The sequence below is a fragment of the Leucopleurus acutus genome (genome assembly GCF_964270905.1).
Source record: "Leucopleurus acutus genome assembly, chromosome: 20".
In the NCBI taxonomy this organism is placed as follows: Eukaryota; Metazoa; Chordata; class Mammalia; order Artiodactyla; family Delphinidae; genus Leucopleurus; species Leucopleurus acutus.
Window position 1 is genome coordinate 44,298,089 of NC_139162.1, and position 15,298 is coordinate 44,313,386.

The following is a 15,298-nucleotide window of genomic DNA, read 5'->3' on the forward strand; positions in this document are numbered from 1 at the left end:
AACTTATTGCTTATCACTGTTTATCCAATCCTCTCCTGAATTCTTTGAACATCTTTACAATCGTTACCTTGAACTCTCTATAGGGTAGATTGCCTATCTCCACTTCACTTAGTTCCTCTTCTGGGGTTTTATCTTATTCCTTCATTTGGAAGATGTTTCTCTGTCACCTCATTTTGCCCAGTTGGCTGTTTTTATTTCTGTGTTTCTGATAGATTGGTTACCTTTCCCAACCTTGGAGAAGTGGCCTTTTGTAGGAGACGTCCTCTCTGTCCCAGCAGCACTCTCCCCTCTGGGCACTAGAGCTATATAGTCTAGGGGTGCCCCATATTCGGGCTGCGTGGGTCCTTCTGTTGTGGTGGGCTGACTACTGTGGGCAGTCTGGTTGGTGTGGCTGGCTCCTGGTCCAGTTGTCTGCCAGGCCCTGTCTTATGCAGAGGCTGATGGGCACTGGTTGGCAGAGCTGGATCACGAGACTGCTGGCAGTGGGGTCCACTGGTGGGTGGAGCCAGGTTCTGGAGTGGGTGGTTGTGGGGCTGAGGGTCCCATATCTGGTGTCGGCATGCTGGTGGATGGGACCAGTTCCTGACATGGTTTGCTGCAGGGCTGAACGCTGCTACTGGCCTGCTAGTGAGTGGGCATATCAAGGTTATGAAAGGGAGATGTGCTCTGTCCATCTTTGGAAAATATAGTCTGCACTGGGTGTTTACTAAAGAATTTGCATTAAAAGTAAAAATGCTTAGTCATAATGAGGAAGAAAAATCATCAGGTCCTTTTTCTGAAGTTGGAGACTTTCATAAGAAATTTTGGAAAAATTTACAACTATTTAACTTAGTTGGGAACCTCTATTTATTTTCTAAATTTCTAGATGAGTGATTAACAGAAGTTTTCCACCCTATGCTAGAGGATGTGTGTGCAGAAATTGAATTGTTTAAGAGTATGTGGGCACTCTGCTTTAGTCTCACTAAATTTATTTTTGACCCATATAAGCTTCCAGCCTTAGCCTATATACTCACTGTACCATCCCTTTCCTGCAGTGCCTTCTTTTAGCAGTGCTTCTTCCTTTTGAAAAATGTTTCTTATAATTTCAAAAACAGTACTGTGATTTGTCATTTTAGGGGTTGGTGATGTTCAAAGATGTGGCTATAGATGTCTCTCAGGAGGAATGGGAATGCCTGAACCCTGCACAGCGGAATTTGTACAAAGATGTGATGTTGGAGAACTATAGCAACTTGGTTTCACTGGGTAAAGTTATCTGCCTCTAATAATTCAGAATCTGTTTCTTGGAATTTCTGCTTTCTCCACTATGAATTTTAGGGCTACCTTTCAAATAACTAGATGGATTTTCTCTTTGTGTAGAAATGAGCACAGCCCAGTGGAGTTGCACCTTCATTTTCTCTATCCTCACATCTTACTCTGGTCCTTTCTTATAATTGACTTTCTTCCTTGAAAATTAAGGAGCAGAATTGAAATTCTGTACCATTAAAGCATAGCATAGTCAAAGAAACCAGGCTTTGTCTTTTGTTTCACTCGCACTGTGCTAAATGTGCAGATGCACTAGTGTAGATAAAACTAAGCACATGGGTCCTGGGTGCAAAGCTCTTTAGCCTTCCCAATTAGTGTAGTAATGGACTGAGACATTTACAGCTCAAATGAACACTGTTCTATTTACTGCAACAAATGTAAACAATTTGCATTTGGAAGTTACATTCTAAGAACTTTACCTTTAACATGGAAAAGTATCTGAGAATAAGTATTTCAGGAAATTCCTTTTTTTCTCAAAGGAAAATAAGGAGTGAAAGCTTATATAACTTAAATAGCATTTTACCATCTATTTGTTTGTTTTGTTTCTTATGATCCTGAGTTTACCTGTATATGAGAATTTCACTTTTCTTTCTTCTCTAGACCTTATCGAGTACCATCTTATCCTATAGGTTTTTTAAAATAAATTCTGAAACACAGTATTTGAATACATTCATTTCCACCTCATCTCCATTTCTTTTCTTATAACCAGGACTTTCTATTTCTAAGCCAGCTGTGATCTCCTCATTGGAGCAAGGGAAGGAGCCCTGGATGGTTATGAGGGAAGTGATAGGAGAACAGTTCCCAGGTGAGTGAGCTATAATCAGGAAGCAGAAAGTTGTTGTGAGGAGTAGGCCAACTGGTAAGAATGTTGGTTATATTAAGGTTATAAGGTTAATGTAAGGTTGTATTAGACTGAATAATTAGGGAAAATCTGAATTCAAAACTTATTGCAGTGTTACAGTAATCAAACAATGTGGTACTGGCATAAAGACAGACATATAGATGAGTGGAATAGAATAGAGAGTCTAGAAATAAACCCTCAGATATATGACAAAATGATTTTAGATAAGAGTGCCAAGACCATTCTATGGGGGAAAGGACTGTACTCTTAACAAATGGTGTTGGGGAAACTGGATACCCACATGCAAAGGAATAAAATTCCTTATGCCATATACAAAAATTAACTCAAAGTGGATCAAAGAACTAAATCTAAGACCCAAAACTATAAGATGCCTAGAAGAAAATATAGGGGAAAAACTTCATGACATTGGATTTGGCAGTAATTTCTGGGCTATGATACCAAGGCACAGCAAAAATAGACAAATAGGAGTACATCAAACTTAAAAAACTTCTGTTCATCAAAAGATGCAATCAGGGCTTCCCTGGTGGCGCAGTGGTTGAGAGTCCACCTGCCGATGCAGGGGACACGGGTTCGTGCCCCAGTCTGGGAAGATCCCACATGCTGCGGAGCGGCTGGGCTCGTGAGCCATGGCCGCTGAGCCTGCGCGTCCGGAGCCTGTGCTCCGCAGCCGGAGAGGCCACAACAGTGAGAGGCCCGAGTACCGCAAAAAAAAAAAAAAAAAAAAAATGCAGTCAACAGAGTGTTAATTTTTTTTTTTTTTTGCGGTACGCAGGCCTCTCACTACCTCCTGTTGAGGAGCACAGGCTCTGGATGCACAGGCTCAGCGGCCATGGCTCACGGGCCCAGCCGCTCTGCGGCGTGTGGGATCTTCCCGGACCGGGGCACGAACCTGTGTCCCCTGCATTGGCAGGCAGGCTCTCAACCACTGCGCCACCAGGGAAGCCCAGAGTATTAATTTTTAAAAAAAATTCATACAAGTTGCTTTGCTAGGTGATGAGAATACATTTTTTAAATGTTATAAAGACATTTTTAATCTAGTAGTGGATCGAGAACATATGAATATATTTTCTAATAAAATATTTAGGAAAAATTAATTGATTAGAAATTGTGAAAATTAAAGCAAATGACTACATTGAGGAGATGGAGATGGTAGAGGGATGATTAGAAAGGAAGGAGTAGGACCCTAGGAAAGTATAGGGTCCTGAAGGCTAAGAGCAGGTTCATTCCACAAGTTAGAGCAGGGATCCCCAACCCCTGGGCTGCGGGGGTTGAGCTCTGTTGATTGCATCTTTTGATGGACCGGTACTGGTCCACGGCCTGTTAGGAACCAGGCTGCACAGCAGGAGGTGAGCAGCGGGAGAGTGAGCAAAGCTTCATCTGCCGCTCCCCATTGCTTGCATTACTGCCTGAACCATCCCCCACCGCCCCCGGGGAAAAATTTTCTTCCACAAAATCAGTCTCTGGTGCCAAGAAGTTTGGGGACCGCTGAATTAGAGGTCTTTGATGATGTCTGTAACTCATAGTACTCCAGAGCTATGAAAAGAGTATATTTCTGTTGTTTTAAGCTACCTAGTTTGTGGTACACTGTTACATTGACTCTAAGAAACTAATACAGAGGTGAAACATGGAAAAATGATATATACTTTCCTAAATGTTTTGCTTTCATGTAAGATGTTATTCTTTTTACTAATTTTTGATACCTGGCCAGGCCTTTCCTTTTGCATGTATGATGTGGTGATTTCTTTTTAAAAGTCTTTTACCTTGAAATAGTTATAGATTCACAGGAGGTTGCAAAGAAATGTACAGGGAAGTTCCATGTACCCTTCCTCCAGCCTCTCCCAGTGTTAACATCTTACACAACTATAGTACAATATCATACTGAAAAATTGACATTGGTATAATCCATAGAAGTTACTCAGATTTCACTACTTACATACACACTTATTTGTATGTGTGTTTCTGTGCATATGTATAGCTCTGTGTAGTTTTATCACATATAGCCTTGTATCACCATTCCAACAATCGAAATAGATAGTACCATCACCACAAGACTCCCTCCTATTATCTCTTTATAGCTACACCCATCCCTTTCTCCCTTATTCCTAAATCTTGGTAACCATTAATCTATTCTACATCTATATAACTATGTTATTTCATGAAGTTACATAAATGGAATCCTGAAGTATGTATCCTTTTGAGATTGGTTTTTTTCTTATATATATATATACATACATATATATATGTATAACATGAATGTAAGGAATATATATATATACACACATATGTGTGTGTATATATATATATGTGTGTGTGTGTGTGTGTTCCTTACATTCATGTAGAAGTTTGTACTTGAAAATAAGTCTGGGATAAAGCTCAAGTATGCAATTTCTGGGTCGTAAGGTAAGCTCATTTTTAGTTTTGAAAGGAACTGCCAAACACTAGCAGTGTATGAATGATGCATTTCACTGAATCCTAGTTAGCACTTGGTGTTATCAGTTTTTCATTTTAACCATTCTGATAGGTGGGTAATGATATTTCATTATAGTTTTTATTTGAATTTCCTTAATAGAAAATCATGTTTATTTGCCATCTGTGTATCCTCTTCAGTGAATGTCTGTTCATGTCTTTTGCCCATTTTATGATTTGATTGTTTGGGTTTTTTTGCTGTTGAGTTTTCAAAGTTCTTTATGTATTCTTTTGGGTTGGCCAAACAGTTCGGTTTTTTCTGTAAGATGGTTCTAGTGCACTTAGTTGTCTTTAACTTCATTCAAAACAGTTTTGTTAGATTGTATTGTGATACCTGTCATATCAGAGTACATTTTTTAAAAAAATCAAAATTGGTGAATTTTTGTGTAGCTATTTTGATACTGAAGATGGAAGAAAAGAAGCAACATTTTCGGCATATTATGCCTTATTATTTCCAGAAAAGTAAAAACACAGCTGAAATGCAAAAATAGGTTTGTGCAGTGTATAGAGAAGGTGCTGTGACTGATCGAACATGACAAAAGTGGTTTGCGAAGTTTCGTGCTGGAGATTTCACACTGGATGATGCTCCACAGTCGGGTAGATCAGTTAAAATTGATAGCAATCAAATCGAGACATTAATTGAGAACAATCAATGTTACACCACATGGGAGATAGCCGACATATTCAAAATATCCAAATCAAGCGTTGAAAATCATTTGCACCAGCTTGGTATGTTAATCATTTTGATATTTGGGTTCCACATAGCGAAAAAAACCTTCTTGACCGTATTTCCGCATGCGATTCTCTACTTAAACGTAATGAAAACGTTCTGTTTTTAAAACAAATTGTGTCGGGCAATGGAAAATATATACTGTACAATAATGTGGAATGGAAGAGATCATGAGGCAAGCAGAGTGAACCACCAAAGGCCGGTCTTTATCCAAAAAGGTGATGTTGTGTATATGGTGGGATTGGAAGGGAGTCCTCTATTATGAGCTCCTTCCAGAAAACCAAACGATTAATTCCAACAAGTGCTGCTCCCAATTAGACCAACTGAAAGCATCACTCAATGAAAACCGTCTGGAATTTGTCAACAGAAAACGTATAATCTTTCATCAGGATAACGCAAGACTGCATGTTTCTTTTCTTTTCTTTTTTTTTTTTGCGGTACGCGGGCCTCTCACTGTTGTGGCCTCTCCCGTTGCAGAGCACAGGCTCTGGATGCGCAGGCTCAGCGGCCATGGCTCACGGGCCCAGCCGCTCCACGGCATGTGGGATCTTCCCGGACCGGGGCATGAACCCGTGTCCCCTGCATCGGCAGGCGGACTCTCAACCACTGCGCCATCAGGGAAGCCCTGCACGTTTCTTTGATGACCAGACAAAAACTGTTACAGCTTGGCTGGGAAGTTCTGATTCATCCACCGTATTCACCAGACATTGCACCTTCGGATTTCCATTGATTTCAGTCTTTACAAAATTCCCTTAATGGAAAAAATTTCAATGCCTGGAAGACTGTAAAAGGTACTTGGAACAGTTCTTTGCTCAAAAAGATAAAAAGTTTTGGGAAGATGGAATTAGGAAGTTGCCTGAAAATGGCAGAAGGTAGTGGAACAAAACGGTGAATACGTTGTTCAATAAAGTTCTTGATGAAAATGAAAACTGTGTCTTTTATTTTTACTTAAAAACCTAAGGAACTTTTTAGCCAACCCAATAGATAGGCCTTTGTTGGATATGTGACTTAAAGAAATAATTTCTCCAAGTCTATAATTTGTGTTTTAATCCTTTTAACATTGTCTTTTGCAGAGAAAAGTTTAATTTTGATGACGTCTAGCCTTTATTCATCTTTTAAATCTTATGAATTGTTAGGGGGTTTTGTTGTTGTTTTTTTGTTTGGTTTTGTTTTTTGGTGTTAAGTCTAAGAACACCACGTAGTCCTAGGTCCTAAAGGTTTTCTATGTTTTTTTCTAGAACTTTTATAGTTTTACATTTTCCATTTAAATCTGTAATCCGTTTTGAGTACCTTTTTGTAGAAGATGTGAGACTTCAGGTCAAGGTTTAACTTTTACCTATGGATGTCTAGTTCTCCATCACCATTTTTTTCAACAAGTTATCCGTCCTCCATTGAGTTGCTTTTTCACCGTTATCAGAAATTAGTTGAGCACATTTGTGTGGCTCCATTTCTGAGATCTATGTTCTGTACCGTTGATCTTTGTAACTACTCCTCTGCTAGTACCATACTTTTGATTACAGCAGTTATATAGTAAGCCTTAATATTGGAAAGAGTGATTCTTCCCACTATACTATTTTCCAAAAAAAATTTTGGCTATCCTTGGGGCCTTTTTCTTTGCATATAAATTTTAGAATAAGCTTGTATCTATGTACAAAAAAACTTGCTGAGATTTAAATAGGAATTATGTTAAACCTATAGATGAAATTAGAGAATTAACATCTTTACTCTGTTGAGTCTTCCAATCCATGAACAGCATTTCTCCAAGATTTTTTCCTTTGATTTCTTTTATTAGCATTTTATAATTTTCATCATATATTTTCTGTACATGTTTTGTTAATTTTTTACCTAAGTATTTCTTTATTTTAATCTTGGAGCATTTGTAAGTGGTATTGCATTTTTATTTTGGTTTCTATTTGGTCATTGTCAGTGTACAGAAATTCGGCCAATTTTGTATGTTAATCTTGTATTCTATGACATTACTCAATGCACTTATTAGTACTAGTTAGTACTAATACTAACTAGTACTAATTTTTCCTTGTAGATTCATTCTTGTAGACAATCATATAATCTGCAGAGTCTTTTTTTTTTTCCTTTTCCAACCTATGCCCTTTCTTTTTCTTGCCTTTTTGTTAGCTAGAAATATGTTCTGTGTTGGATAAGAGTGGTAATAGTGGACATCCTTGCCTCTTTTCTTAATTTTAGAGGGAAAGCATTCAGGGGTAAGGTCTTTTGCCATTAAGTATGATGTTAGCAGTAGATTTTTTGTATATGATGTTTACGAGGTTGAGGAAGGTCCCCTCTCTTTTTAATGCCCTGAGTTTTTTTTTTAATGAATGTTAATATGATCATGTGATTTTTCTTCTTAGTTTTTGGTATGATGGATTACATTGATTTTTGAATGCAGAACCAGCCTTTCACACCTGTAAAAATTCCACTTAGTCATGATATATTATTCCTTTTATTCACTTCTGAATTTGATTGGTAAAATTTAATTCAGGATTTTTTCATCTAAGTTTATGGGAGATACTGGCCTGTAGTTTTCTCTTTGTGTGTGTGTGTGTGTGTGTGTGTGTGTGTGTACGTGCGTGCACACATGTGCGTGTGCATGCTGCCTTTGCCTGCTTTTGGTATAAGAATAATAATGGCCTCATAAAGTAAGTTGGGAAGTGTTCCCTTTTCATCCTTTCGTGGAAGAAATTGAGGTGAATGTTTGGTAAAATTTACCAGTGAAACCATCTGGACCTGGATATTTCTTTTTCAGGATCTATTTTAAATTATAAATTCCATTTCTATAATAGTTATAGGACTATTCAGATTACCTACTTCATCTTGGCTGAGTTTTGGTAGTTTGTGATTTTCAAGGAATTGGTATATTTCTTCTAAGTCAAAGTTATGAGTGTAAAGTTATATGTGGTGTTCTTAGTATCATTATGATGGATTATCTATATATAATTATATATATATATATATATCCATGTATATAAAGGATATACATGTCCTTATAATCCTTCAAAAATTGTTTTTCTTTGAGACTTGTAATTTCACCCATAGATTATTTAGAAGTGTGTTATTTGGAGGTGTTTGGAGATTTTCTTGTTGTCTTTCTTTTATAATTTGATTTTATTATGGTCTCATGTGAAAATTAGAGGGAGCCGTCTACAGGAGTCTTCCCTCACTTCTGACATCAATTGCAATTGCAATGGTTTCTGAGACCACCCTTGTGTTTGATAATTCACTAAAAGGACTCATAGAACTCACTGAAAGCTATCATCCTCACAGTTACAGTTTATTACAGCAAAAGGATACAGATTAAAATTAGCCAAAGGAAGAAGTACATAGGGCAGAGCCTAGGAGAGTGCCAAGTGTGGAGCTACCCATTGTCCTCTCCCAGTGGAGTCATGGACAGTGCTAACTTTTCCCATCAACTATGTGTAACAATATGCATTTGGGCATATTGCCAAATAGAGAAACTCACCTGAGCCTTACTGTCCAGAATTTGTATTGGGGCTCCTTGTTGGCTACCCATGTGGCTGACCTTTAGTTTCCAGCCCCTCAGAAGGTAAAGCTGATACCTTTAGTCTCGATTCTTTTTGGAGGAAAATTGTTGCCATATATCTCAAACCTTCCATTATAACCTTGTATCTCTTTTCCTCTTTATTTTTCTATAGCATTTTTTTCCCATCTGACTTACTAATTCATTTACTAATCATTTATTAGATGTTATCCCAGTAGAATGTAACTCTATAAGAGGATGCATTTGTTTGTAATGATATTTCCCTTTTCATTCCTAAGATTGGTTATTTGTACCTTTTCTCTCTTTTATGAAATAAAAATTTATTTTGGATTAATTTTAAACTTATGGAAGAGGTGCAAAATAACCTAAAAAAACTCCCATATGCTGTTCACCTAGATTCACCAGCTGGTAATATTTTTGTCATATTTTCCTTATTATTTCATTTAAGTCTTTTTACCCTAAATAGTTATCTTCCCTAAGAGCAAGGATATTCTCTTACATTTCATAAATTCAGGAAATTTTACATTTATCTAAATCTATTATCTCATTTATTGTCTGTATTATATTCCACTAATTTTCCAAATATTGTCCTTTTCACTTGACTCAGGATCTCACATTACATTTCTCTTTACTTTAATCTGAAAAGTTCCTCAGCCTTTCTTTGGATTTTATGGCTGGTATTTTTGAAGAATACTGGCCACTTTTATAGAATGTCCTTCAATTAGAGAATATTTGTAGGTTCTTCCAGATTAAACTCAGGCTATACATTTTTGGTAGGATTATTGCATTGGTGACCTATCTTTCTCAGTGTATTATTTACGGAGGCACATAATGTCATTCTGTCCCATTATTAGTGTTGTTACCTTTGATCACTTGGTTTGGGTGGTGTTTGCCAGGTTACTCCACTGTATTTTTTTTCTTTGTAATTAACATTTAATCTGTAAGGTAGTCTATTTTTCTTGGCCAGTCTTGCCAGAAATCCTATTATATATTTGTTTCTGTTTTATTTATTCTGCCTATCTTTGTTTTTTACTTTATTCTACTTTTTGAGGTCTCAGTTTGCTATTCTTCTAACTTCTTGAAATAGATGTTTAGGTGATTGACTTTAAGAATTTCTTTTTTCTATTTGCATTTAAGGCCATAGATTTTCCTCTAAATGTGGCTTTAGTTGCATCCTACACGTTTTGGTAAGAGGGGACCTTATAGAGCATTATATTTTTTTCCTAAATGTGATGGGAAACTATTAGAGGCATTTGAGAGCAAAAGTTATGTGTTGTCACTAAGATATGATGTGTTTAGTGGAACAAGAAAGAGAGCAGGAGACCAATTTGAGAGTTACTGCAGTAGTATAACAATGGTAGCTTAGACTGTAATAGAAGTGGTGCTGATAAATGATTATGTCATTATATATATATTAAAGAACAAGTTGACCATGCTTGCTAATAGACTGTAAGTTGAGTAAGAAGAAAAAAACTAGGCTTTTGGCTTAACCTATTGGTAAAAGATGGTTGCATTTACTAAGATGGGTTAAGCTGGAGTATGAATGAATCTAAAAAAGGGATTTGCAAGTTCTCTTTGGACATGTTATGGTTGAGGTACTTATTATATATTTACATGAAGATTTCAACTAGGCAATTAGGTGATAAATATGGAGCTTAGGGGTAAGATAAAAGCTAGAAGTATAGACATCAAAGGACACAATAAAGTGAAAATGCAACCTATGGAATAGGAAAAAATATTTTGTAAGTCACGTATCTGATAAGGGGTTAATATCCAGAATATATAAAGAACTCCTACCAAAAACAAGAAAAACAAACAACTCAATTTTAAAAATGAGAAAAGGATTTGAATAGATATTTCTTCAAAAAAGATATGTAAATGACCAGCAAACACATGAAACTATGCTCAACATCACTAGCCACTGGGGAAATGCAAATCCAAACCACAGTGAAATATCACCTCACACCCATTAGGATGGTTACAGTCAAAAAACAAGTATAACAAGTATTGGTGAGGCAGTGGAGAAACTGAAACCCTTGTGCTGGTGGGAGTGTAACATAGTTCAGCCACTGTGGGAAAAGAGTATGGTGGTTCCTCAAAAAATTACAACTAGAATTACCAACTTAAACAGATACTTGTACACACATGTTCTTAGCAACATTACATACAGTAGCCAAAAGGTGGAAGCAATCTAGGTTTCATCAACAAACAAATGAAGAAACAAAATGTGGTGTGGTGGTCGTGTGTGTGTGTGTGTGTGTGTGTGTGTGTGTGTGTAATCCTGACACACGCTGCAACATGAATGAACCTTGAGGACATTATGCTAAGTGAAATAAGTCAGTCACATTCAGAAAAACAACAAATACTGTATGACTCCAGTGATATGAGGTATCTAGAGTAGTCAAATCCATAGAAACAGAAAGTAGAATGGTGGTTGCCAGGAACTGGAAGAGGGAAGAATGGGGAGTTATTAATGGGTACAGAGTTTCAGTTCTGCAAGGTGAAAAAGTTCTGGAGATTCGTTGCACAACAGTATGCACATAATTAACACTACTGCTCTAAACACTTAAAAGTGGGTAAGATAGTAAATTTTATGTTATGTGTATTTTATCATAATTAAAAAAATTTTTTTAGAGGTATAAATTTAAGACTTAGCATTATATTATTGGTATTTAAGCCAGACTGCTATTAAGGGAAAGAGTGTAGATTGAGGGCTGGCCAGAGCCTGAGTTCTGGGACATTCCAACATTTAGAGGTCAGGAAGTGGAGGAGAATTCATTAAGGTGAACTGAATATAAGTAAAGAGGTAGGAGGATAACCAGGAGAATATGGTATACAGGAAGCAAAGGGATTGATCAGTTGTGTCAAATGCTACTAATGAGTCAAATAGAGTGTTGACTGGCATTTGAGCACTGATTTTGGTAAAGTAATTTTGTTAGTTACTTTAGCTAGAAATGTTTCAACAGAGCTATGGGAGTTGAAATATTTATTGGAGTGGATTACAGAGAAAATGACTAACATACAAAGTCATTTGATATAACACAGAGTCAGGGAAAGGATGGTCTTTTCAGTAAGTGGTGCTGATATCTATTGAAAAATAAGAGTCTTGACTTCTACCTCACTTGATTTCTACCTCATAGTGATTTCTATAATCCACTAGGTGGATTATAGATATAAATATGAAAGGTAAAATAGTAAAAGCTTCTGGAAGATTATATGAGTATATTTTTATGAACTTGGGATTAGACTATCTTAAAATTAAGAATTTCTTTTTATCAAAACATAGTATTAGGAGAGAGAAAGGGCCAGCCCCAGAGTGGGAAAAGATACTCGCATTATGTAGTTGGTTATATCCAGAATAAATTAAGAATTCCTACAAATCAAAAAGAAAAATACAACCCAGAAACTACCCAGATGTCCCTCAACTGGAGAATGGATAAACAAAATATGGTTATCTGTACAATAAAATATAACTCAGCCATAAAAAGAAATGAAGTACTGATATGTGCTACAGCATCACTGAACCTTGAAAACATACTGAGTGAGATCAGACACAAAAGGTCACATATTGTATGATTTCGTGTTTATGAAATTTCTTGACAATTTCAGAGACATAAAGCAGATTGGTTGTTGCTGGGGGCAGGGCAGAGAGGAGAATAGAACATGATCATGGGTGTGAGGTTTCTTTCTGGCATGATGAAAATATTCTGGAATTAGGAATCGGATGGTTGCACAACAGTGGGAATGTACTATAAGTTACTGAATTGTATGCTTCAAAATGGTTAAAATGGTGGATTTTGTATGTATTTTATTGCCCCAAAAATTAATAAAAATGGACAAAACACCTGCATAGGCAATTTATTAAAGAAGATATCCAGTTGGCCAATAAACATATGGCAAAGTATTCAGCCTGCAAAATTACAAATTAAACCACAATCCAATATCACAACACATCTGCCAGGATGCTTAAAAGAAGATTGACAATTACAAGTGTTGCTGAGGATATGAAGAACAGGAACTCTTTTAGAGTGTGATGGAATTGTAAATTAGAAAACTGTTGCATAGTGTCAACTGAAGCTGAACAAATGCATATCATCTGATGCAGTAATTTCACACCTAGAAGAAAGTCCTGTTTCCACCAAAAGAAATGTGCATGGATGTTGATAGCAGTACTAACCATAATAGCCAACAACTGGAAACAACCCAAATGATCATCATTAGGAAAATGGAAAAATAAATTGCGTTAGCATAGAATGCTTTATGTAGCTGTTGGTCTCAAACAGTTCAATGGAAGGCTGTATTAGTTTGGATATAGGTTTGGCTGTATGTGACAGAGACCCCCAAATAATTGTAGTTTAAACTATTTAGAGGGTTAATTTTCTCTTTCATTAAAGTCCAGGCTGGAGTGGCAACTCTGTTCTGCAAAATCATCTGTGACAGACATGACATCAAATGCACATTGCAGCTGGCTTTGCTGAGGAATCAGAAGAATAACAGATATAGGGTGTGGGCAAGCTTACTCTTAAAGTGCTCAGGACTTCCCTGGTGGTGCAGTGGTTAAGAATCCACCTGCCGATGCAGGGTACACGGGTTCGATCCCTGGTCTGGGAAGATCCCACATGCCGCAGAGCAGCTAAGCCCATGCGCCACAGCTACTGAGCCTGCGCTCTAGAGCCCGCGAGCCACAACTGCTGAGCCCGCATTCCACAACTACTGAAGCCCACACACCTAGAGCCTGTGCTCTGCAACAAGAGAAGCCACCGAAATGAGAAGTCTGTGCACTGCAACAAAGAGTAGGCCCTGCTCACCACAACTAGAAAAAGCCCATGGCAGTAACGAAGACCAAGGCAGTCAAAAATAAATAAATAAAATTTTTTAAAAATTAAAAAACTTCTCAGAAGCTACTACATAATACTTCTGCATTTCTTTTGGCAGAATCCAGTTACATGGCATATTCTGCTGCAAAGGGTCCTGGGAAGTGCAATGTTTATATTGGGCAGCCTGTTCTCAACTAAAAACCAAGGGTTCAATCAGTGTACAAAAGGGGAATAATAGATGTTTGGGGACAACTAGCAGATATCACATAATCCTTTGGCCTGGTGGAGAGTGTTAAAATATACAGACTCTCGTAGACTCTCGTAGACTCTGATTCAGGTGATCTAGAATGTTTTGTAAACATCCATAATTGCAACAAATTCCCAAGGCGATTCTGATGTGGATCAAAATTTCAGAACCACTGACTTGACTTGTTAATTAACTCCCTCACTTTTCTTTCATGAGCTTTCATTTCTTTGCATTCTCCTTACTCTATTTTCATTCAATTGCATGATGGTATTTATTTTCAATTCTCTCTCTTTTCTACCAGAGGTATTTCAATTCTCTTGTAACACAAAACTAGCAATTAAAATGTGTTTCTTATCTTTCAGACTTGGTGTCCAAGTGTGAGGCCAAGAAGTTATCTCCAAAAAGAAACATTTATGAGACAGAATCATCCCAATGGGCTATCATGGGACCATTTAAAAGCCATAGTCCTGAGAAATCCATTTTCAGAGATATTTGGGCATGCAAAAGTCAGTTTGAGAGACAACAGGGAAAACAGAAGGGCTATTTCAGGCAGTTTATTATCAACCATGAACGCATGCCCATTTTTAGCCAACATATTTTGTTCACTCAGGAATTTTATAATAGACAGAAAATCTTTGAATGTAAAGAATGTAGAAAAAACTTCAGTTACAATTTATTCTTTAGTCCTCACAAAACTCATTCTAAAGAAAAACTTTCTGAATGTAAGGTATGTGCAGAAACTGTTGATACATCATACCTTACTAAACAACAGAGAATTCAAAACAGTAACAAGTGCAATGAATGTAAGGAATGTTGGAAGTCCTTTATTCATTGCTCACAACTTAAACAACATTTGAGAATTCATAAAGGTGAAAAACACTATGAATGTAAAGAATGTGGCAAGGCCTTTTATTATGGCTCAGAACTTATTCTACATCAGAGAATTCACACTGGTGAGAAACCCAATGAATGTAAGGAATGTGGGAAGGCCTTTATGCAGCTATCACAATTTACTCAACATCAGAGACTTCATACTGGTGAAAAACCCTATGAATATAAGCAATGTGGGAAGGCTTTTATTTGTGGCTTTCAATTTACTGAACATCTGCACCTCCATACTGGTGAGAAACCCTTTGAATATAAAGAATGTGGAAAGACTTTCAGGCATCAATCATCCCCTACCATAAGTCAGAGACTTCATAGTCATGAGAAACCCTATGAGTGTAAAGAATGTGGGAAGACCTTTAATTATGGCTCAGAACTTATTCTACATCAGAGAATTCACACTGGTGAGAAACCTTATGAATGTAAGGAATGTGGGAAGGCATTTAGGCAGCGATCACAGCTTACTCAACATCAG

General features: G+C 37.1%; 1 protein-coding gene across 1 annotated transcript in view; it reads left to right on the top strand.

Annotated features, from left to right (window-relative positions):
* LOC309976309 (uncharacterized protein) overlaps nucleotides 1-15,298 on the top strand; it is a gene marked incomplete at its 3' end in the record, with an annotated part of 39,606 nt that overhangs the window by 9,379 nt on the left and 14,929 nt on the right. Inside the window, exons 3-5 of the mRNA XM_082861889.1 lie at nucleotides 1,116-1,242; nucleotides 2,012-2,107; nucleotides 14,301-15,227. Coding sequence (XP_082718015.1) covers nucleotides 1,116-1,242; nucleotides 2,012-2,107; nucleotides 14,301-15,227 — 1,150 coding nt within the window. The remainder of the gene's footprint in view (nucleotides 1-1,115; nucleotides 1,243-2,011; nucleotides 2,108-14,300; nucleotides 15,228-15,298) is intronic.